Below are 24,954 nucleotides of genomic sequence, written 5' to 3' on the forward strand. Positions count from 1 at the left end.
TTTGAAAAACATGTTCAGAATCCAAGATATGATGATTTGAAGATTTGCTGCTCCATCCACTCCTTGTTTAACCTATAACTTAAAAAGGATGTATCTCGCTTCCTAAGCACTTTTTTTTTTACAATGAATTTTGGCTGTGGCACTCAGAGCCAAAATTCAAAAATGAGCATATGGCATTCAATGAGTTAAGGTCATTACACACCGGGGCGATTTTTTTTCATGCGAATAATACGTTTTTTTTAAAAACCTTATAAAGTCAATGCAAGCTTACATGGATCGAAAAAGCGACGCGAAAAAGCGTCTTTTAATTATTCGGAACGAGTCCGAATTTTGTGCATATTCGCATATTCGCCTGTGTGTAACCGCCTTTAGAGCGGCTATTTTCACTAGTATAGAATTTGTTGTGTTTTTTCCTAATTTGTGGAATTTATTTTAATTTGTATTTATTTATTTTAAATGAAATTATGAATAGAATTGTAATAGTAATAGCCAATTTAACATTCAGGTGTCCAGACCTCTCAGGTGCCCACTCTTCTGACCAGTGTTAATTTTGACAGCAAATATTGATTTAGTTTTAGTCACATTTTGGTCATCTGAAATGTTTAACTTTTAGTCTAGTTTTAGTCGGCTAAATATAATAAGATTTTAGTCGACTAAACCTACCGTGCGGTTGATTTAGTCGACTTCAAATGTATTTTGCCTGGCCGTGATGGCGTCGTAATGCCTGATTTGCACATAGATTGCGTGTCGAAAATAGCAGATCTACAAGCTCACAGCAGCGTGACGCAATGTGAGCTCGTCGATTTTTGGAGCGGGACACCCGTGCACAAGCAAGCATAAAATGACTTGTCTTAGATCTACTGGATCTCTTCTCCACTAGTCCCTTCCTAACATTTCGGTCTAGTTTTGATTGGTTGAAAAAATGTACAATATATTAACCCCTTCAATCCGGGAACGCATCTGTGTCATTTTAAGATTTCTTTGGGCTATTCAAAAATAGCAGATCTAAAAGCTCATAGCGCGGCACCGAGTGCCACGCTACAAGCTTGTAGATCTGCTATTTTTGAAAAAAAACATTAAAGTTTGTGCAAATCTTTGAATATATATATTTTTAAAGCGAACATTTGTAACTCAAATCTTTGCTTCTGGGGGTCCTACAAATGTCTTCTAATTCCAATTATTTTTTTTGAAAAACATATGTTTCTCTATCAGTGGATTTTCATGTCAAGGACCCTCAAAATTATATATATTTGGCCACAGACCCCCATCTCAAAATATTTTGTAATAGGGACCCCCAGAAGCAAAGATTGGAGTAAAAAATGTTCGTGAACAATGTCCACGATTAAAAAAACGCGCTATGAGCTTGTAGATCTGCTATTTTTGAATAGCCAAAGAAATCTAAAATTACACCGATGCGCCCCCGGATTGAATGGGTTAAGACATAGTTTTAGTCATCATTGCTTTGTTTTTTTCCCTTGTTTTTATTCCGGTTTCCGTCAGTGAAAAATGGGAAAGTCGACAAACATTTTACGTCGTAGTTTTAGTCGACAAACGAAAACACTCTGCCTCTGACCATCAAGTTCTTGCGTGATGGGACCGACCCGTCCTCCCCTGACGGAACAGGACGGGCCTGCCAGGGAGAGAGAGGGTCAAACAAACATCACATTGCGTCCTCAACGCTTTGGCGCCCCGTCACGCCATCAGCGCCGAGCCCCGGGGCCGACAATATACGGCGCCACTTTCCGACGTGTCAGAGCAGTCCATGTCGATAAAGCCGGCCGTAATGTCTGCTACACCTGCCCCCACTTCACAACAAGAGATTTGTGTGTGTGTGTGCGTGTGTGTGTGTGTGTGTGACAGACGGGCTCATCTCGCCTCCTCTCTCAAGGTCCAGCGTTCGTCTCTCGCTACGGGGAGCGGGGGAGGTGGCTTCAAACCGCTTATCATCACCAATTTGACACGCCGGGCGGTTAAAACGCGCCCCGCCGTTGTCCCGTTAAACATCGCGTCGCCGTCGGGGGGAAGAAACCTCGTATCCATGTTTCAACTTTTTTTGTTTTGTTTTATTCGTAATCTGATGCCCCACTTTGTCGAACTACAGTGTCACACAAAATAGCCGCTCTATGTTGGGAACACAAGTTCTTTTGTCCCCTGTTCCCTGAAAAGTCGCCGTTTCGGACATACAAGGTTTTCCGCCACGACAGCGGACGGTTATTCTGAAGAGTAAATAACCCATTGAGACCTGAGGCGATTCTACATGTCTCCTAAATCTCAACAGTATTCTGAAAAACGTGTGTTTCTATATCAGTGGTGCTCAATCTTTTTCATGTCAAGGACCCCCAAAATGATATATATTTGGCCGCGGACCCCCATCAAAATATTTTGTTCCAGGGACCCCCCAGAAGCAAAGATTTGAGTTAAAGATGTTCTGTGGCACTCAGAGCCAAAATTCAAAAATGAGCATATGGCATTCAATGAGTTAAGGTCATTACACACCGGGGCGATTTTTTTTCATGCGAATAATACGTTTTTTTTAAAAACCTTATAAAGTCAATGCAAGCTTACATGGATCGAAAAAGCGACGCGAAAAAGCGTCTTTTAATTATTCGGAACGAGTCCGAATTTTGTGCATATTCGCATATTCGCCTGTGTGTAACCGCCTTTAGAGCGGCTATTTTCACTAGTATAGAATTTGTTGTGTTTTTTCCTAATTTGTGGAATTTATTTTAATTTGTATTTATTTATTTTAAATGAAATTATGAATAGAATTGTAATAGTAATAGCCAATTTAACATTCAGGTGTCCAGACCTCTCAGGTGCCCACTCTTCTGACCAGTGTTAATTTTGACAGCAAATATTGATTTAGTTTTAGTCACATTTTGGTCATCTGAAATGTTTAACTTTTAGTCTAGTTTTAGTCGGCTAAATATAATAAGATTTTAGTCGACTAAACCTACCGTGCGGTTGATTTAGTCGACTTCAAATGTATTTTGCCTGGCCGTGATGGCGTCGTAATGCCTGATTTGCACATAGATTGCGTGTCGAAAATAGCAGATCTACAAGCTCACAGCAGCGTGACGCAATGTGAGCTCGTCGATTTTTGGAGCGGGACACCCGTGCACAAGCAAGCATAAAATGACTTGTCTTAGATCTACTGGATCTCTTCTCCACTAGTCCCTTCCTAACATTTCGGTCTAGTTTTGATTGGTTGAAAAAATGTACAATATATTAACCCCTTCAATCCGGGAACGCATCTGTGTCATTTTAAGATTTCTTTGGGCTATTCAAAAATAGCAGATCTAAAAGCTCATAGCGCGGCACCGAGTGCCACGCTACAAGCTTGTAGATCTGCTATTTTTGAAAAAAAACATTAAAGTTTGTGCAAATCTTTGAATATATATATTTTTAAAGCGAACATTTGTAACTCAAATCTTTGCTTCTGGGGGTCCTACAAATGTCTTCTAATTCCAATTATTTTTTTTGAAAAACATATGTTTCTCTATCAGTGGATTTTCATGTCAAGGACCCTCAAAATTATATATATTTGGCCACAGACCCCCATCTCAAAATATTTTGTAATAGGGACCCCCAGAAGCAAAGATTGGAGTAAAAAATGTTCGTGAACAATGTCCACGATTAAAAAAACGCGCTATGAGCTTGTAGATCTGCTATTTTTGAATAGCCAAAGAAATCTAAAATTACACCGATGCGCCCCCGGATTGAATGGGTTAAGACATAGTTTTAGTCATCATTGCTTTGTTTTTTTCCCTTGTTTTTATTCCGGTTTCCGTCAGTGAAAAATGGGAAAGTCGACAAACGAAAACACTCTGCCTCTGACCATCAAGTTCTTGCGTGATGGGACCGACCCGTCCTCCCCTGACGGAACAGGACGGGCCTGCCAGGGAGAGAGAGGGTCAAACAAACATCACATTGCGTCCTCAACGCTTTGGCGCCCCGTCACGCCATCAGCGCCGAGCCCCGGGGCCGACAATATACGGCGCCACTTTCCGACGTGTCAGAGCAGTCCATGTCGATAAAGCCGGCCGTAATGTCTGCTACACCTGCCCCCACTTCACAACAAGAGATTTGTGTGTGTGTGTGCGTGTGTGTGTGTGTGTGTGACAGACGGGCTCATCTCGCCTCCTCTCTCAAGGTCCAGCGTTCGTCTCTCGCTACGGGGAGCGGGGGAGGTGGCTTCAAACCGCTTATCATCACCAATTTGACACGCCGGGCGGTTAAAACGCGCCCCGCCGTTGTCCCGTTAAACATCGCGTCGCCGTCGGGGGGAAGAAACCTCGTATCCATGTTTCAACTTTTTTTGTTTTGTTTTATTCGTAATCTGATGCCCCACTTTGTCGAACTACAGTGTCACACAAAATAGCCGCTCTATGTTGGGAACACAAGTTCTTTTGTCCCCTGTTCCCTGAAAAGTCGCCGTTTCGGACATACAAGGTTTTCCGCCACGACAGCGGACGGTTATTCTGAAGAGTAAATAACCCATTGAGACCTGAGGCGATTCTACATGTCTCCTAAATCTCAACAGTATTCTGAAAAACGTGTGTTTCTATATCAGTGGTGCTCAATCTTTTTCATGTCAAGGACCCCCAAAATGATATATATTTGGCCGCGGACCCCCATCAAAATATTTTGTTCCAGGGACCCCCCAGAAGCAAAGATTTGAGTTAAAGATGTTCGCTTCAGAAATATATATATATATATATATATATATATTCAAAGATTTGCACACATTTTCACGATTTTTCAAAAATAGCAGATCTACAAGCTCGTAGCGCGGCACGGTGCCGCGCTACGAGCTTGCAGATCTGCTATTTTTGAATAGCCCAAAGTGTAACATAATGCTTTTTAGCTCAAATCTAAAAATGACACAGTTCCAGGTCTTAATGGGATAAAGAGAAGGAGACGATGTCACCTTGACTTCCTGTCAGTCCCGTCCCCGGACAGGAAGAAGGGGGGGGGGGGCTGTGTGTGACACCCAACCAGGAAGTTGATTGAGAGCCTCTATTATGTATCAACTTAAAGGAAGCTCGGGTGATTGATGGCACGAAGACGCCAGTCACCTTCAGACGCAAAACGCCCGCCGTTCCCATCATCCTCTCTGGCAAATGACCTGAAAATCCCGCTGACATATTCAAAAAAAAAAAAAAAAAAAAAGTGGATAAACCGGCGAGCCGGCCAGGATAAAGGCAGCCTTGTGACGAACGGCCCGTTGCATGAAGCCTAATCTATGCTCCGCCGCGTGGCGGTGTCGCACGTTGAAAATAGCCAGACCTGCAACGCGCGCGGTTTGGCTATTTTGGACGCGCGACACCGTCTTGAGACGGAAGTATGAATCGGGGCTTCTGAAGGCCAATTTAACCCTTTAAGACCCGGAGCGCATCTGTGTCATTTTAGATTTGTTTGGCTATTGAAAAATAGCAGATATTTTTTTTTTAAATCTTGAACATTTTGTGCAAATCTTTGAATAAATATTCTTTTTTCAAGACAACATTTGTAACTCCAATCTTTGCTTCTGGGGGTCCCTGGAACAACATATTTTATATCCGTGGTTCTAAAACTTTTTCCTGTCAAGGACCTCGCAAAATAATATGTATTTGGCCGCGGACCCCATCTCTAAATATTTTGTTCCAGGGACACCCCAGAAGCAAAGATTTGAGTTAAAAATGTTTACAAAAAAATCAGATCCGCTATTTTTGCAAAAGCATAACATGTGGATAAAGTGGTTACACAGATGCGTTCCCGGTCTGAATGGGTTAAGAGTAACGGGGGCGGGGGGGGGGGGGGGGGGGGGCTGGGGGGGGTGCAGAGATGTATGGGACTGTATTGAAAATCCATTTGTGTTTTGTCCGTAACTTTCAGGGACAGCCTTCCATTAAGCTGTAAACCAGAAGACATGTGTTTGACTTTACAAACTAATTGTTCCCTTCACTCAACCAGATGACAATTAATCAGTGGTGGGAAGAAGTACTCTGATTTCTCTTATACATGTTTTACTTAAGTAAAAGTAGTACTACCACAATGCAGAAATATTAAAGACCTGTATTCAAAAGATGTACTTGAATGAAAAGACAAAATGTATTGGCATTTAAATTTACTTAAAGTAGGAAAGAAAAAATACTTTTTCAAGCTTTTCAGAATCTTATAATCTTTCTTTTTTTCCCCCCGTTTCAAAAATAGCAGATCTACAAGCTCACAGTGTGTCATGGTGTGGCACGTTGTGAGCTTCTGAGGTCTGCTATTTCCAAATGGCCTGAATATAAAATAGGGCTTAAGTTAGGGTATGTTTTTCTAATAATCCAAATCGACAAAGTAACTAGTAACCTAAAGCTGTCAAGTAATTTCAGAGGAGTTAAAAAGCACAATGTTTGCCTTGAGATGTAGCGTATTAGAAGCATTGAATTATGGGAATGCTCCACTGAAGAACAAGCGCCTCAAAGTTGTACTTAAATACAGTCAGTACTTGAGTAAATACACTTAATGTAGTTACTTTCCACCAGCGTGGGGTTTGTGTGTGTGTGTGTGGGGAGGGAGGGGGGTGGTCGGGGGTAAAAGACATGTGTTTGACTTTACAACCTAATTGTTCCCTTCAGTCAGCAGATGACAATTAATTGAGGAATATCAGAAAGACCTTGACATAATTGAATTAAATAAATTGTCGCTGTCGGGCGTAAACCTTGTATGTACAAAACTGTTACTTTTCATGAATTAGACCAAAAAAATTTTAAAAAACATTGCAGATCTACAACCTCACAACGTGTCGCATTGTGAGCTTTCAGATCTACTATTTTTGACAATTGACAAATCAAAACATAAAAAGTTAAAACGTGGAGTTACAAGGTTTCTGCGCAACAGCAACAAAACGTTAATACAGTTCATCTAAAATGACTTTTAACAACACTCTTCACAGCACGTAGACAAAGATTATCTAATTTGTGTCCAATTTATCACTAAATTGGGTTATTCAAATTGTTTAATTCAGAAATTGTCCGTTAACTCATTAAGACCGGGAACGCATCAGTGTCATTTTAAGATTTCTTTGGCTATTCAAAAATAGCAGATCTACAAGCTCATAGCGCGGCACCGACTGCAGCGATATGAGCTTGTAGATCTGCTATTTTTTTTTAAAATTTGCAAATATTTGTCAAAATGTCTGAACAAATGTCAGTGGTACTCAACTTTTTCTTGTCAAGGACCACCCAAAATTATTCCAGGGACCCCCCCCCTCCCCTCCCAGAAGCAAAGATTTGAGTTAAAAATGTAGTTAAAAATAAATAAAAATGTACTCGATACAAAATTAATATTCAAGATTTTACAAAAAATAGCAGATCTACAGGGTCATACTAATTGCCCAAAAGTACCCAAAAATACCCAAAAGTACCCAAATGTACCCAAATGTACCCAAAAGCATACCCAAAAGTACCCAAAAGCATACCCTAAAGTACCCAAATGTACCCAAAAGTACACCAAATTACCCAAAAGTACCCAAAAGTACCCAAAAGCATACTCAGATGTACCCAAAAGTACCCAAAATTACCCAAATGTACCCAAAAGTACCCAAAAGCATACCCAAAAGTACCCAAATGTACCCAAAAGTACCCAAAATTACCCAAAAGTACCCAAAAGCATACCCAAAAGTACCCAAATGTACCCAAAAGTACCCAAAAGTATACCCAAATGTACCCAAAAGTACCCAAAATTACCCAAAAGTACCCAAATGTACCCAAACGTACCCAAAAGTATACCCAAATGTACCCAAAAGTACCCAAAATTACCCAAATGTACCCAAAAGTACCCAAAAGCATACCCAAAAGTACCCAAATGTACCCAAAAGTACCCAAAATTACCCAAATGTACCCAAAAGTACCCAAAAGCATACCCAAAAGTACCCAAATGTACCCAAAAGTACCCAAAAGTATACCCAAATGTACCGAAAAGTACCCAGAATTACCCAAAAGTACCCAAAAGCATACCAAAATGTACCCAAAGGTACCCAAAAGCATACCCAAATGTACCCAAAAGTACCCAAAATTACCCAAAGGTACCCAAAAGCATACCCAAATGTACCCAAAAGTACCCAAATGTACCCAAAAGTACCCAAAAGCATACCCAAATGTACCCAAAATTACCCAAAGGCACCCTAAAGTACCCAAAAGCATACCCAAAAGTACCCAAAACTACCCAAAACTACCGAAAAGCATACCCAAATGTACCCAAAACTACCCAAAACTACCCAAAAGCATACCCAAATGTACCCAAAAGTACCCAAAAGCATACCCAAATGTACCCAAAAGTACCCAAAAGCATACCCAAATGTAGATATATAGATGTAGAAGTTACACCTATTTCCTGTTCATAATAACCTGGGTAAAATCTAGGGCATTGGGAGGTAAAGGGAAAACACTTTATTGTGAAGGGATGACAGGAAAAGGAGAGGTGTTGTTGCTGCGCGCGATATTGAACAGTCAAAACTATTTGTATCAATACGAGTTAATATATGCCACAGACACTTTCAAACGCGAGGGCGATGCACAAGCTGCAAGCAAGACGTTAATCATAAAGGTGAACCCTGGAAGCAATGTACACTAACAATACCACTTGAACTGAAAAGCTCTGAGGAAACTGTACAATGATCACAAATGCTTTAATCAACTTTCTCGAACAACCTGTGAGTAGCCTCTTTATTGCCTGAAAAGCCTGTATCAAAAGAATAATGTCATAGATAAGGGGATGTGCTGTGGTGATGATTATTTTCTATTCTACATTACATAATTTAGAAATAGAGTTTAGCTTGTTGGCATTGGTGGACATTGGAGATCCCCTCTGTCTTTCAAAAGATGAGCAAGGGCTCAGCATGTTACATCAAAGAGGAGGAAGAAGGTTGCCTAACAACTTTAACCAGTTGAACCCTAGCATCCCTTCCCTGGGCATGTTTAAATAAGCAAACATTCAGCAAAAATAGCAGATCTACAACCTCATGATGGTATTATTGTGAGTTTTTAGATCAGCTATTTTTGACAAATACATTCGTTGTGCAGGGGGTAGAAAAGGAATAGACCAAGTATAGACCCCTTGGAGAGGGAGACCCCAGTCAATGAAGTACATTATATAGTAGTGATGCGTGGGGTCAGGTTTTTTTCATAACCCACCCACCTGCCCCGCCATGGAGCCCAACCCGCCCCAACCTGTCCCGCAAAACAATATATAAATCAACAACCTTTCACCGCTTTAGTGCTCCTTCAGCAGCCGCTGCTTCTAAATTTTGGCGCTTAAAATTTTCAGCGATATTTGAGTCCTCTCCCACTCCGTGGTTCAACCCGCAGGACCTGCGGGCTACGGTCGGCCCGCACATCACTAATACAGTATATAAGGTTTATAGATAAAGATAAAGAAAAACAAAGGTTAAAATTATATTCCAGTGGGTTACAGGGTTTAGGCAACGGTGCCAATGACCAAATAATAATAAAAAGTAAAAACAAAAACAGGAAAATAGTAACAAATTGATGCCAGTCTCATTCTCGATATAGGCTAATACATACAACAGCCCTGTGAGGGCAATGTTGCCTTATATCAAACATGGGGAAGCATACATATACATACGTGCAGCCTTGAGGATCTAGAAGCCAGTTTTAAGAGCTAATATGAGGCCCCACTTCCACCATGGGCAGCTATAGATAGAAGATAGCTAAAAAAATGCACTCACATTAAATTAACATTACAAGACTCACTTCCTTCAAAATAATCAGGTGATTCATTTAGATGAGCCCTGATTTAATCGGATCTACATCCTGTTTACTCCACATGATATTAGACTGTTTCTGTCATGCACAAATAAACTGTTTTATTAGAATATGATAAGCTACTCACGGCACTTCTGTTATCAAATAAATGGGCAAAGAGATGATAGTCCATGAACACACCAAAACACATCACCGCAAGAGATTCACAGAGGGTCTACAAGTCTGCCACAAAGCCTGCCGTTCCAACAAGCAGTGGTGGAAAGTAACTAAGTAAATGTACTCAAGTATTGTACTTAAGTACAATTTTGAGGTATTTTTACTTTACTTGAGTACTTCCAATTTTCAGTACTTTTACTTCTACTCCGCTACAAGAGGCAAATATTGTACTTTTTTTCTCCACTACAAGTGTTTGAAAACTTTAGTTACTAGTTACTTTGTATATTTTGATTATTATTATTATTATTATTATTATTATTGGGGGCACGTGGCCCTGGCGCAGTTGGTAGCGCTGTTGCCTCACAGCTAGAAGGTCCTGGGTTTGATTCCTGCCGGGGACGCTGTGGGCACTAGGGGCGTGTCTTCTCCTCCGCGTCATCAGCATGTTCTCCCCATGTCTCCTAGGGTAGTTAAAGGGACATTTCGCCGATTTTGCATCAAACCCCTATTTTTATCTAGGTCTACGACCCATAAACATGATCCTGGTGTGTTTTTTGTGTTTTATCTGTATTTTTAGATTTGTATCCATATCCTCAGAGACTATGAGTCATTTGACTCATAGTCTCTTTATCTCACCTTATTTCCTGACTACAATGTAGACCACACCCCCACGCAGCCTCCCCTCCCCACAAGGAAGGGCATTGCCCCAAAGCATTATGGTCATTGTAGTAATGCAGCAGTCCAGTCAAACCCCAGTCAAACACACAGACTTCTATATTTTTCTGGCCATAGGGTGCAAATTTCAAATTTTGATACTGTTATCTACTACACATATTATTAACATTGAGTGACTGTAAGTTCTTCCAGTGGTGAAATACTCCTTTAATACCCTCACAAAAACATGGAGTTATCCTGGTCGCTATACCGGTACTGCTTTTGGGTACTTTTGTGTACATTTGGGTACTTTTGGGTACATTTGGGTATGCTTTTGGGTACTTTTGGGTACATTTGGGTACTTTTGGGTATGCTTCTGGGTACTTTTGTGTACATTTGGGTACTTTTGGGTATGCTTTTGGGTACTTTTGTGTACATTTGGGTACTTTTGGGTATGCTTTTGGGTACTTTTGGGTACTTTTGTGTACATTTGGGTACTTTTGGGTATGCTTTTGGGTACTTTTGGGTACTTTTGTGTACATTTGGGTACTTTTGGGTATGCTTTTGGGTACTTTTGTGTACATTTGGGTACTTTTGGGTACTTTTGGGTATGCTTTTGGGTACTTTTGGGTACATTTGGGTACTTTTGGGTATGCTTTTGGGTACTTTTGGGTACATTTGGGTACATTTGGGTATTTTTGGGTACTTTTGGGTATGCTTTTGAGTACTTTTGGGTACTTTTGGGTACATTTGGGTACTTTTGGGTATGCTTTTGGGTACTTTTGGGTACTTTTGTGTACATTTGGGTACTTTTGGGTATGCTTTTGGGTACATCTGGGTACATTTGTGTACATTTGGGTACTTTTGGGTATGCTTTTGGGTACTTTTGTGTACATTTGGGTACTTTTGGGTATGCTTTTGGGTACTTTTGGGTACATTTGGTACTTTTGGGTATGCTTTTGGGTACTTTTGTGTACATTTGGGTACTTTTGGGTATGCTTTTGGGTACTTTTGGGTACATTTGGTACTTTTGGGTATGCTTTTGGGTACTTTTGGGTAATTGTGGGTACTTTTGGGTACATTTGGGTACTTTTGGGTATGCTTTTGGGTACTTTTGGGTACATTTGGGTAATTTTGGGTACTTTTGGGTACATCTGAGTATGCTTTTGGGTACTTTTGGGTACTTTTGGGTAATTTGGTGTACTTTTGGGTACATTTGGGTACTTTTGGGTATGCTTTTGGGTACTTTTGGGTACTTTTGGGTATGCTTTTGGGTACTTTTGGGTACTTTTGGGTATTTTTGGGTACTTTTGGGCAATTAGTATGACCCGATCTACAAGCTCGTAGTGTGGCACTCTCTGCCATGCTATGAGCTTGTAGATCTGCTATTATGTAATAGCCCAAAGTATGAAATAATGGTTATAGCTAAGCATCTAAAATGACACAGTAAAGGCGTTCCCGGTCTTAATGGGCTAAATAATTGTAACAGGAGCACTAATTGTTTGTAAGAATAGTCTCCTTCAGTTGGCATTCTAAGTATCCCCTAGAAACTACCACTGCCAACAGGTTCTTTGTATTAGCAATTAGCAACGTGTTACAAAGACAAGATTATTGTTAAAGGCTCCCATTAAAACGTAGCTTTGTTGTTCTGAGTGGATAAAGATAAATGATACTCAGTAATAAGTATATAGACATGTGTCAGTGTTTAGTGCGTTGTACACATTGAAATATTTCGTCTGTCGGGTGGAAACCTCATATATCCAAAACTGTTGCTTTTCAGGATAAAAAAAATAGTAAAAGATGCAGATCTGTGCTAGCTCAAAACATGACGCTTTGCACCGTGAGCTTGTAGATCTGCTGCTTTTGATACTTTTGTGTGACTTTCATTTACGAAAAAACACAAAAAGTTAAAATATGGAGATAGAAACTATTTGCTCTTTTCAGTCATTTTCGCTCAGCATTTTATGTCTTTACTTATACAGTAATTGACAAACCAAAAACGTAATGTCTCTGTTGGGTTGAAACCTTCTCTGTCTAAAAGTGTTACTTTTCAGCAAATGTAAAAAAACTAGAAACTCTGTCCCGAACCTCCAGAGTTCGACACCTACGTGCCACTGCCGATGTGACAGATATGGCCATATATGGAGATCTGTGTGTCAGTAGTTGTCCCTTTTATTCCCATGTATGGAGATCCCTGATGTGACACCTAGTGGGGACGTGCGTGCAAAATATCACGGAAATCTGATGCTGCTTTCATGATTTGAGGCATTTTGTACAAAACGGGCCCCTCCAGCAAACTATGGAAGCCAATCTTAGCCAATCAGGATGGAATATGAAAAATCCAACAAATCTGTCTTGATCACATGACTATAGAGATACTGAGTACCGATTTGTGTGATGGTAGGACACAATTTGTAGGAGTAATATCCAAAAATTTGTTTTGCTTGCGGATATACAAATAACCTGCTTATCGTGTAAGGAAAACTCACTGCGACCCCCCCTTCCCTTGTTTACAGGCTGTTGAATATATGTCTCGCCAAAATGCAAGGGAAAAAAAGAGAACTCAAGATACAGCTGATTTCCCAAAAACGCTAAACAGGAAGTGGATTTGAGGGGGGGGAATCTTTCGATTGCGTGATCTCCTGGATCTGTTTGACTTGAGGGTGAAAATGGTCACTCAGGTGATAGAGAACAGCGCCATCTGGTGGAAAACCACTGAAAACGAAAGTCGTCAATGTCGCCCTTGGCAGTCTGGGACTTTGGAAAAAAAAGTTCTCAAATGAGTTAAGGACAGTAAATAAGAGGGTAGAGCTGGGCAATTAATCGAAAAAAAATGTGAAACCGTCATTTTGAATTAACCACTTAAACCCCATATGGGTAACCGGAGTCCCTCAGGTCTCAATACTAGTGTCTTTTCTGTTTTCTGTTATTGTGGGGAAAGCATTCAACTGAAAATAGCTTGTCGATCTGCTATTTTCAGCGAAAGCTTTCCCCACAATACCGAAGCTGGGGTTTAAGTAGTTAATAACTGACTTAATCTTGATCATTGATTAATCGAGAAGCTTCTGTATGTGTTATATATCAAACAGGAACAAATTATAAGATTTTCTTTTAAAAAATGTTTTATAATTGACAATTTCTGATTAGTGGTTAAGTCTGATTAACCACTAATATAAGCCCGAAGGTGCAGTTCATTTGAGAGTTACTATCACAGTATGTAGTATAAGCCCCCAGCTCAATATAATAAAGTGTTGTTGTGCAGTTTAAAAGTGCCGTTATATCATGTCCAGTCCAATTCAGTTAAGTGACGTACATCTTATACAAAACCTCTCTTCTCCTCGAGTTGAACGTATCTCTCCATGATTTTGGAGACGTCTCCATGGCTCGCGCATCATTTCATAATAGACACTCGGTTTATTCAAGGTTATGTTATTGGTGACACATTTATTTCAAATGATGTTTTTTCGACAATATTTAGTTTATCAAAGCCTTTTCTTTACAAGTTTATCCTTCCAATCTGGTTCCTGAAATTGCAATCGAATGGATCTCGTAGATTTCTATTGAACAATCTCACACTGGATAGAAAACGTCGAGTTTCATCCCCTTCGCCTCTTGTTCTGTGTCTAACGGATTCGCCACACTCACATGGCAGCGTGACAGCTCGAGGGACGCCGCCTCTCTCACACACACACACACACACATACACACACACACACACACTCACACACTCACGCTCACGCACACGCACACGCACACGCACACGCAAGCCTAATTTATCCCATTGAGACCTGAAGCCGATTCTACATGTCTCCTAAATCCCAACAGTTTTTTGAAAAACGTATGTTTCTATATCAGTGGTGCTCAATCTTTTTCATGTCAAGGACCACCAAAATGATATGTATTTGGCCACGGACCCCCATCAAAATATTTCGTTCCAGGGACCCCCCAGAAGCAAAGATTTGAGTTAAAAATGTTCGCTGTAAAAATATATATATTCAAAGATTTGCACACATTTTCACGATTTTTCTAAAATAGCAGATCTACAAGCTCGTAGCGCGGCACTCAGTGCCGCGCTATGAGCTTGTATATCTGCTATTTTTGAATAGCCCAAAGTGTAAAATAATGCTTTTTAGCTCAAATCAAAAAATGACACAGTTCCAGGTCTTAATGGGTTCAACTTTGCTGTGCCGCCGGCGGTGTCAAGTACAGGAAATAGCTGATCTACAAGCTCACAGCGCGTTTCGGTGCGACGCATTGTGAGCTTATAGATCTGCTATTTTTTGCAAATTATTGTCACATCACAGGTTTACAGGTGCAAAGAAGTGGGTGATTATTTTTTTTGTTTGTACAGGCTCCATCGTTGTTGTTGTTTTCAGAAAAAAGAAAATAAAAAGGAAGAGAAAGGAGAAAAAAAACTAACCGTAAAGAAAAACATGTCAAGGACAGGCAGAAATCTAAGATATCTACATGAATACACATAGCATAAGCCAGCTGGTACAGTGTGTGCATGAGGTTAGACATAAGGTGCAAGGTGGTAGCACGTTGGTAGGTCCACATAGCAGCAGGTAGACTATTATATGTAGATTAGACGTTAAAATATATATATACAGTATATTCAAATATTTGTGCAAATGGTCGAGTGCCGTGCTATGAGCTTGTAGATCTGCTATTTTTGAATAGCCAAAGTATAAAATGTGTATAAAGTGGTTACTCAATTTAGTCTCCTACTGAGTCTTCCATTGACCGATGACCTGGTCATATTGGCAAAAACTAAAACATCTCCATGAATTCAAGGCTTCATGGGGTGTGTAATTGGCTCTATGCACAGCAGCCACATTGGAAAGAACTTGGGCCTCTTCTTACTTCCTTAACAGGTGTTTCCAATGATACTAATGAAGGCTCTGTTCCATTCTGGTCAGGGTGCTGATATTGTGCATGTTGGCTCACTAGAAACACTCCATTTTGGTTCCCAAATGGCCCCTTATGGTGGGTGTGTAACTCTGAGAGTGTACAAATGGAACCAAATGGACCCGTAAGAGTTATGGGGGTCCTTGAAAATAAGACACCACTATGCCACACTAAATGGAACAGAGCCTTAATTAGTATCATTGGTAACACCTGTGAAGGAAGTAAGGAAGGGGCCCAATTCCCTATATGGCTGCTGTGCATAGAGCCTATTGACAGAAAATAAGTTATTTTTGGAGTATCAACGCATTGTCACATAGACTGGTAGTTCACATAGGGAAACGAAAGGTATACAGCTACAGCTAACAGCTAAGTAAAAGTTAAAAAAATATATTTTCTTTCGAAAATAGCAGATCTACAATCTCACAACGCGACACGATGTGAGCTTGTAGACTGCCTATTTTCGAATAGCCAATGTAAAGAACGGGTCTTAATTAGATAATGTATGTTTTCTATGATACTATCTAAATCTGAAAAAGTAAATATAGCTGCAAGCAGCGATAATACGGGGCCAGTGAATAGAGAGAGAGAGAGAGACATGGAAACGGAATAGATTGAAGAGAGAGAGAGTGACATGGAAACAATAGATTGATGAGAGAGAGAGATGGAAACATAATGGTTTGATTGGACATCTCAACCTACTGCCATTAACAGGATTCGAACTCTCAACCTTCAGACTAATAGGCTGCAACACTACCTATAGTGCTATAGCTTTGTCCAGGCTGATATTGTCTGTTGAAGATCATAAACTCTTGCCTTCTTTCATGAACCAAGCCCCTGTTTCACTAACACTAAGATCACTCGTTCACAAACCATTTACCAATGAAGAAATTGTACATCTCCTCAGAACCAAAACTAGTGAAAGTAGCCGATCTACAAGCTCACAAACCATGAAAGGTTGTGAGATTGTAGATCAGCTATTTTCAGAATGAAGTATGTCATACGTTGAAAAAACGTACTCTCAAATAAGCATTTCAGGTTATCTTTACCATTTGCATATGTATTCATTGATACAGTCATGTTGTTTGCAATTCAACTTAAATTAAGTCTGCATCAAGTGAGGCTTGAACTGGCAACCTTGGGATTGTGAGGCATTCATTTAAGGGAGACACCATTGGCCCAACAGACAAGTAACTGTGAAAAAGGAGATCACACAGATGATACAGTTTCACGCAAATAGCTGAAAAATCCTGGGTTTAAGTGTTTTTCAAACTGTTCAAAATTGCGGACAATCTAAGGGCGGCACTTACTGGTCAAAGCGATAGATGTGTTCCTCATGAGTCAAGGCACATGTGTAAGCAAGTTTCACGACTTTCGGCCAAACGAGGCATGACTTATGCCTGTTTAAAGTCTGCCTTTTCAAAAAATCGCTATAGCGCCCCCTTTTGGCCAATTGGAGTAAGATTGGTTTCAGTGATATTTGGAATGACCCTGTACATTTCTGCAAAGTTTCAAAGAAATGTGAGTCTGCATGTATGTTTTAGGCACAGATGAATAATTTTCATAAAACTGTAATAGTTAAAATCTATCTCCTCCTGGGATTTTTGAGCAATCTGCACGAAACGTTTAACACTTGAACTTTGGACCTCTGCATACAAAAATTTCCAACGGATTTTCCATAAGTGAAAAAATGCAGAAGTTAGGAGCCAATGACTGTTTTTCATATAATGCAAAATGGTGGGAGATCTAAAGGTCAGAGGTCAAAAGTCAGAGGGTGAAAGTTGTTCAGCATGAGGAGACGCAGATGTGTATTCAAGTTTCATGGCTCTAGGTCAAACAGGGCATGAGTTGTACCTGTTCAAAGTTGCCATTTTCAATTGAGTGCTATAGCGCCACCTTTGGACGAAAGATTGTGAGAATTATTTCTTGATCGTTTTTCATGACCATCTACCATATGGCCGAGTTTCGTAAAAAGCGACTGCACGGTTCAGCCAGAACTGCGAAAAGTGGCAGAAGAAGTGACAGAATACTGCCAATAACAAAACAGGTCCAGAGCTGAGCTCTGGCCCCGTAATAATAGCACAATAAGACATGGAAAGGGAATAGATTGAAATTGAGACAAAGCAAATGATTCCAACAGGCGAAAATTCTTTTTAGCCCAACCCAGCTGAGGTGGTCATATATAGGACGCAGGGGGGCAATCCCAGGTGAAAAACCTCACCCATTAACATCTCAACCTATTGCCATTGACAGGAATCAAACTCTCGACCTTTGGATTCACAGGCTGAGACACTACCTATACCGCTATAGCTTTGTCCAGGCTGAGGTCATCTGTTGAAGATAAAAGTGAACCAGTGAAAGCAGCCGATCTACAAGCTCAGAAACATGTTGCTATCTGAAAAGTTTTGAGATTGTAGATCGGTTATTTTCACAATGAAGTTTGTCATACATTAAAAAAACATACTCTCTCCAAGACGCATTTCATCATTACCTTTAACAGTTGCACATGTATTCAATGATACAGTCATGTTGTTTGCAATTCAACTTAAATTAAGTCTGCATCAAGTGAGGCTTGAACTGGCGACCCTGAGATTGTGAGGCCTTCATTTAAGGGAGACGCCATTGGCCCAACAGATAAGTAACTGTGAAAAAGGAGATCACACAGATGATACAGTTTCACGCAAATAGCTGAAAAATCCTGGGTTTAAGTGTTTTTCAAACTGCTCAAAATTGCGGACAATCTAAGGGCGGAGCTTACTGGTCAAAGCGATAGATGTGTTCCTCATGAGTCAAGGCACATGTGTAAGCAAGTTTCACGACTTTCGGCCAAACGAGGCATGACTTATGCCTGTTTAAAGTATGCCTTTTCAAAAAATTGCTATAGCGCCCCCTTTTGGCCAATTGGAGTGAGATTGGTTTCAGTGATATTTGGAATGACCCTGTACATTTCTGCCAAGTTTCAAAGAAATGTGAGTCTGCATGAATGTTTTAGGCACAGATGAATAATTTTCATAAAACTGTAATAGTTAAAATCTATCTCCTCCTGGGATTTTTGAGCAATCTGCACAAAACCATAAGTGAAAAAATGCAGAAGTTATGAGCCAATGGCTGTTTTTCATATAATTCAAAATGGTGGGCGATCTAAAGGTCAGAGGTCAAAAGTCAGACCACGAAAGTTGTCGGGAATGAAGAGACGCATGTGTGTATCGAAGTTTCATGGTTGTAGGTCAAACAGGGCATGAGTTGTACCTGTTCAAAGTTGGCACTTTCAATTGAGTGCTATAGCGCCACCCTTTGACGAATGAGTGTGAGAATTATTTCTTGGTAGTTTTTTCATGAGCATCTACCATATAGCCGAGTTTCGTAAAAAGCGTATGCACGGTTAAGCCAGAACTGGCAAAAACAAGTATTTTTCAAACTGCTCAAAATTGCGGAAAATCTAAGGGCGGAGCTTAATGGTCAAATCGATACGTGTGTTCCTCATGAGTCAAGGCACATGTGTAAGCAAGTTTCACGACTTTCGGCCAAACGAGGCATGACTTATGCCTGTTTAAAGTCTGCCTTTTCAAAAAATCGCTATAGCGCCCCCTTTTGGCCAATTGGAGTAAGATTGGTTTCAGTGATATTTGGAATGACCCTCTACATTTCTGCAAAGTTTCAAAGAAATGTGAGTCTGCATGTATGTTTTAGGCACAGATGAATAATTTTCATAAAACTGTAATAGTTAAAATCTATCTCCTCCTGGGATTTTTGAGCAATCTGCACGAAACGTTTCACACTTGAACTTTGGACCACTTTCTACAAAAATTTCCAACGGATTTTCCATAAGTGAAAAAATGCAGAAGTTAGGAGCCAATGACTGTTTTTCATATAATTCAAAATGGTGGGAGATCTAAAGGTCAGAGGTCAAAAGTCAGAGTGTGAAAGTTGTTCAGCATGAGGAGACGCATATGTGTATCCAAGTTTCATGGCTGTAGGTCAAACAGGGCATGAGTTGTACCTGTTCAAAGTTGGCATTTTTCAATTGAGTGCTATAGCGCCACCTTTTGACGAATGAGTGTGAGAATTATTTCTTGATCGTTTTTCATGACCATCTACCATATGGCCGAGTTTCGTAAAAAGCGACTGCACGGTTCAGCCAGAACTGCGAAAAGTGGCAGAAGTGACAGAATAATGCGAATAACAATACGTGTCCAGAGCAGAGCTCTGGCCCCGTAATTATTAACTACAGTTTTCAAACAATTGTAGTGCAGTAAAAAGCATGAAGCATAAAAAAAAATACCTCAAAATGTCCAGTACTTAAGTAAATGTACTTAGTTACTTTCCACCACTGACTATAGTCCAACCAAACTATCTTGTAACCTTTTTATAAATCAACTTGATTAGTTTACATTCCTCTCTCACTTTACACTTGTATTTCTGGATACATTTATAAACCACCAGTTATTTTTTTTTCCCCTGATCATTTTATTTGATAATTATGTTCACACCTTTGGCTTCCACTCTGTCAACCTGTCTTTCTATGGTATGAAAAGATATTTTCAGCCTGTTGGGTATCTGTTTGAGATGAGGTGCTAAGTAGACATTTTAGTGCCAGCGCACTGCATCATACAGTATGACTTTTTCTGACATTGTTAATGAATAAATAAGATGGCAGATCTGCAAGCTCACAATGTCACAGACTGCGACGCGCTTTGAGCTCCTAGATCAGTGGTTCTCAAACCTTTTTTTGTGCCAAAGACCCCCAAATTCATATGGACCCCCACCTGAAAATGTGTTGTGCCAGGCACCCCCAGAAGCAAGGATTTGTGTTAAAAATGCTCGCCTTTTAAAAAGAAGATTTAAAGATTTGCACACATTTTCAAGATTTTTCAAAAATCTGCGCTGAGCTTGTAAATCTGCTATTTGTTAATCGCCAAAAGTATAAAATAATTGTTAAAGTGGTTAAAATGATTGTGATGCTTTATTAACTAATTTTGCTGAGCCCCTGGTACCCCTGGTGGCCAAATACATATAATTGTGGGGGTCCTTGACATGAAAAAGTTTGAGCACCACTGATATAGAAACATACGTTTTTTTTTTCCAGAATACTGTTGGGATTTGGAAGACATTTTGTAGAATTAGCCTCAGGTCTTAATGGGTTAATTATTAGTGTGTGTTTCTTTCCCGTAGGTCTGCAGCCAGTCGTTCAGTCCGGTGAGGAGCTTCGAGCTGCTGCATCACATGACGGGGAAAGGCCTGTCGGCCGCGTACTGCTTCCCCCGGCAGGCCTGCATCTACCAGCCCAGCATGGTGTCCGTCCAGCTCACCCTCACCAACATGTCTGACCACTGCATGGAGGAGATACACGTCGGAGACCTCAGCCCCGCGGGCCTCAACATGCACTGTTTCAACACCATAGGTGAGTCTTGAGCCCACGGTTATGGTAGTTGAACTCATTAAAGGGATGGTTCACCCAAAAAAAAACTTGAATTCATGGATATGTTTTTGTCTCATGCCTAAGCCAATAATTTGATGACAAGAAGACCGGTAAGGCAGCAGTTCCGGTAGGAGACACAAAGGAGACTCTTTGCGTCTCCTACCGGAATACCAATGCCGGTCATCAAATTAGTGGCTTAGGAATGCGACAAAAAAAAAATATATATATCCATTAATTCAAGTCTCCATGGGGTGACCAATCGATACAAAAAATACCATTTTGGGGGTGAACTATCCCTTTAAGACCGGGGACGCATCTGTATCATTTTTAGATTTCTTTGGCTATTCAACAAACATAGATATACAAACTCATATGAGCTATGAGCTTGTAGATCTGCTTTTTTTTTTTGATGAAAAAAACTGAAAATCTATATGCAAATCTTTAAATACAGTATATATATGTATTTTTTTTAAAGAGAACATTTGTAACTCAAATCTTTGCTTCTGGGGTCCGTGGCCAAAAAAACATTTTGGGGGTCCTTGACATGAAAAAACTGAGAACCACTGATATTATAGCAAATAAGCTTTCTCAAAAAACTGTTAGGATTCAGAAGACATTTGTAGAATCCAAAAATCAATTCCCATTCCATTGAAGTCAATGAGGAGTTGACGTGACTTTACATTCGGTTTTATTATCTCAGTAAACCTTTTCATAAAAACGTTCTGTTTTCAATCGTAAGTCTTCTTTCATACTGCATGATGCGTTTTTGTAAATTATGGTCCCATGATTATTTGTTTTATTGATGTTAAAGCCGGGTATGCTTTTGGGGCTTGTGACTGGGTTCTACCGAGGGAAAAGCACACTGGTTGCTGTTGCACTCGCCATTTTTCGATCAACTAGTGGCTTCAAAACGGGTCTGTAGTGTAGAGAAACCAATGGGTGACCTCACGATCCCTTAGTCCATAATTATGTTTACAGTCTATGGTCGACCCCAGTTCAAAAATAAATGGCGTCCGACTTGGTGTGCAAAAGCGCTTACGTCCTAGTGGAAATCAACTGGGTTCAAGCATGTCTAGCTTGCCGCTGAGCAGGAATGGAAATTCAAAAATATCGTTGGAAGATATTTCAAAATGTCTCACAAAATATAACCCTCTTGGATACTGGCTCTCAGAGTGGGGTCCGAGGACTATTATCACATAATAGTGATAGTTGGGATTGGGAACCACATGGACCCTTACAGGTCTGTAACTCTGAGAGTGTACAAATGGAACCAAATGGACCCTTACAGGTCTGTAACTCTGAGAGTGTACAAATGGACCCTTACAGGTCTGTAACTCTAAGAGTGTACAAATGGAACCAAATGGACCCGTAAGGGTCCATTTGGTTCCATTTGCACACACTCAGAGCTAAATGAACACTGAGGATTGTATAGTGTAGACTGGGGGTCCCATAGATTAAAAATGGTGTCAATTGGAGGTCTGTGGCCTAATGGTTATCAAAATGGGGGTCCTTGAAATCGACTGAGTTTGTTGACTCACAGCCCTTGCAGACCATCTGTAGCGATGCTGAACAACTTCTCTTCCCTCTATGGCCACAGTAATGATGTTGTTTGCCTGCTGTCTTTCAGTAGTGATGTGGATGAGGTCCTCTGACGTCCACATTACATCTGATGTGCACATGGAAAATATGACGATATTAAAAACTCTAAGCTGGTTTCATCAGAGAGGCCATCAATGCTTCTCTCTCTCTCTCTCTGCTCCCACAAGCCTGAAATCAGTCCAAATTACGCGAGCTAATCCCAACCTGATATGTATTGATCACAGCCAGCGAACGCTTGTCTCTCTCACACACAAATATACACTGTCACCATATAACCCCTTATGCATTTCTATGATCAGTTTATCCCTGCAACTGGCTCTGATTTAGTTCTCTGGGTAAACGCGTATACAACACACACACACAGACACACACACACACACACACAGAGACACACACACACACACACACACAATGGGGGAAAAAAGCTAGTGTGTGCGCTCAAGCACGTTAGAAGCATCAATTGCAGGGAATTGATTGTGCATTGAATGGACTTAAGGAGCCAAGCGCTGGGTAATTTGGATCGATGGAGCTTGGCTAATGTGAGAGGATGCAGGCAGCTTTTTGGCTGCATAGCAGGAATAGAGAATATAGTTATGGCCAGATTTTGTGTTTGTAAATAAAGCATAACACACGACGTGGAGAGTGTGGTTATTGGAAAATAATAATGCCCCCAAGCAGCAGCAGACGGCAAGTACTTGGTTTCCTTGCAATGGAGTCCATTATTTTTTGCATAAGAACACATTTCGGTTAACTACGGTATCCAAATCGTTGTTGTCGGGCAGAATTTGATGCTCAAATCTCCCTATTTCAACTTTTTTATGGTTTTGTTCCGTAAATGAATGCTTCAAGGACCCCCAAAACTATATGGCTGCCGACAAAATATTAAAAATATTTTTGTTCCAAGAACCCCCAGAAGCAAAGATTTGAGTTAAACATGTTTTATGTATATATATATATATATATATATATATATATATATATATATACACACACACACACACACACACACACACACACACACACACACACACACACACACACACACACACACACACACACACACACACACACACACACACACACACACACACACACACACACACACACACACACATACATACATACATACATACATACATACATACATACATACATACATACATACATACATACATACATGTCACAGTATGATTGGAGAACCAGTAAGATTGAAAAAGGTGCTCTCGTTTTCACCACAAGAGGCACCGCCGGCACCGCCAGCATAAATGAACTGAACAAATGAACTGAAAAAACAAGATACAGATAGAACACAACATAAAAAAACGAACAGAACAAAAGAATAAGGAATAAAACACTGAGGAGGAATAAAACACCAAACACTGCATACCTCTGCAAAGTTCATCCTACAGTGCAAGGACAGCCTAAACATGTCCTTAAGCTCATCTGCAATTTGCCGTTAATAATTCTAGATATCCTGAAATAAGAAATAATCACAAAATTACAAAATGTTAAGGTATGTGAAGGTTTTCATCTCGTAGCCCCCATCTTCTTTGCTGCTGTTAAGCCAGCAAAGAACGTGTATGTCGGCCATTCTCTGACGGTATGAATGAAGCTTAAACCTTGTACTCCATGGAGAGAGAAACAACAGAGTTGTACCGTTATAAAACCCTTCAGCTCCATGGAGGGAGAAACAACAGAGTTGTACTGTTATAAAACCCTTCAACTCCGTGGAGGGAGAAACAGACTGGGCGTGGAGGATGGGTCTGTCTTATATGTCTCCTCTAACTCAGTGGTTCCCAACCTTTTTTCCCTTAGATCCCCCCCACCACTTCTTACATCTGACACAAAGCCGAGACCACACACGCACACACACACACACACAGACTCACACACGTGCAAGCATGCATGCACTTGTGTCTTCTGATATGTTCACCGCGTGTACAGTATGTGGCCCTGTATACTATTTGTACGCCGAATAGCCATAATAGAAGATCATCTAGTTCACAACGTGGCTGCTATTTATTTATTTTTACCCGTTAAAACCATGGAAGCATCTGTGTCATTTTAGATTTTTGCTATATAGAGCACCGAAGTCTGACGTAATTTACACATCCTTGGTTTGTCTACCTGGTTCGCGGTTTTCCACCCCCATTCTGAATCCCCATAGACTCCTTTAATATCGCGTCAAATAAGAACTGTGTGTGTGATATGAAATGTCAACTCACCATAATCACAGTCATCCTTAATCACATTCCATCACATTCAAGGGATTTTGGAGAGAAATGACACAGACTCCAGTCACTTTTAGAGCACTGCAGAGGTGTGTGTGTGTGTGTGTGTGTGTGTGTGTGTGTGTGTGTGTGTGTGTGTGTGTGTGTGTGTGTGTGTGTGTGTGTGTGTGTGTGTGTGTGTGTGTGTGTGTGTGTCGGGGTTCAAAGTGGGTCACTCGACAGAGACTGCCCTCCT

The 24,954-nt window shown here is 40.5% G+C and overlaps 1 protein-coding gene across 1 annotated transcript in view; it reads left to right on the forward strand.

Moving 5' to 3' along the window:
- The window catches only part of ap3b1a (adaptor related protein complex 3 subunit beta 1a), a 161,300-nt gene that overhangs the window by 103,564 nt on the left and 32,782 nt on the right, over positions 1-24,954 (forward strand). Inside the window, exon 23 of the mRNA XM_084046027.1 lies at positions 20,643-20,871. Coding sequence (XP_083902153.1) covers positions 20,643-20,871 — 229 coding nt within the window. The remainder of the gene's footprint in view (positions 1-20,642; positions 20,872-24,954) is intronic.

This window comes from Gymnoscopelus microlampas (genome assembly GCF_963454915.1).
Source record: "Gymnoscopelus microlampas genome assembly, chromosome: 21".
Classification (NCBI taxonomy): domain Eukaryota; kingdom Metazoa; phylum Chordata; class Actinopteri; order Myctophiformes; family Myctophidae; genus Gymnoscopelus; species Gymnoscopelus microlampas.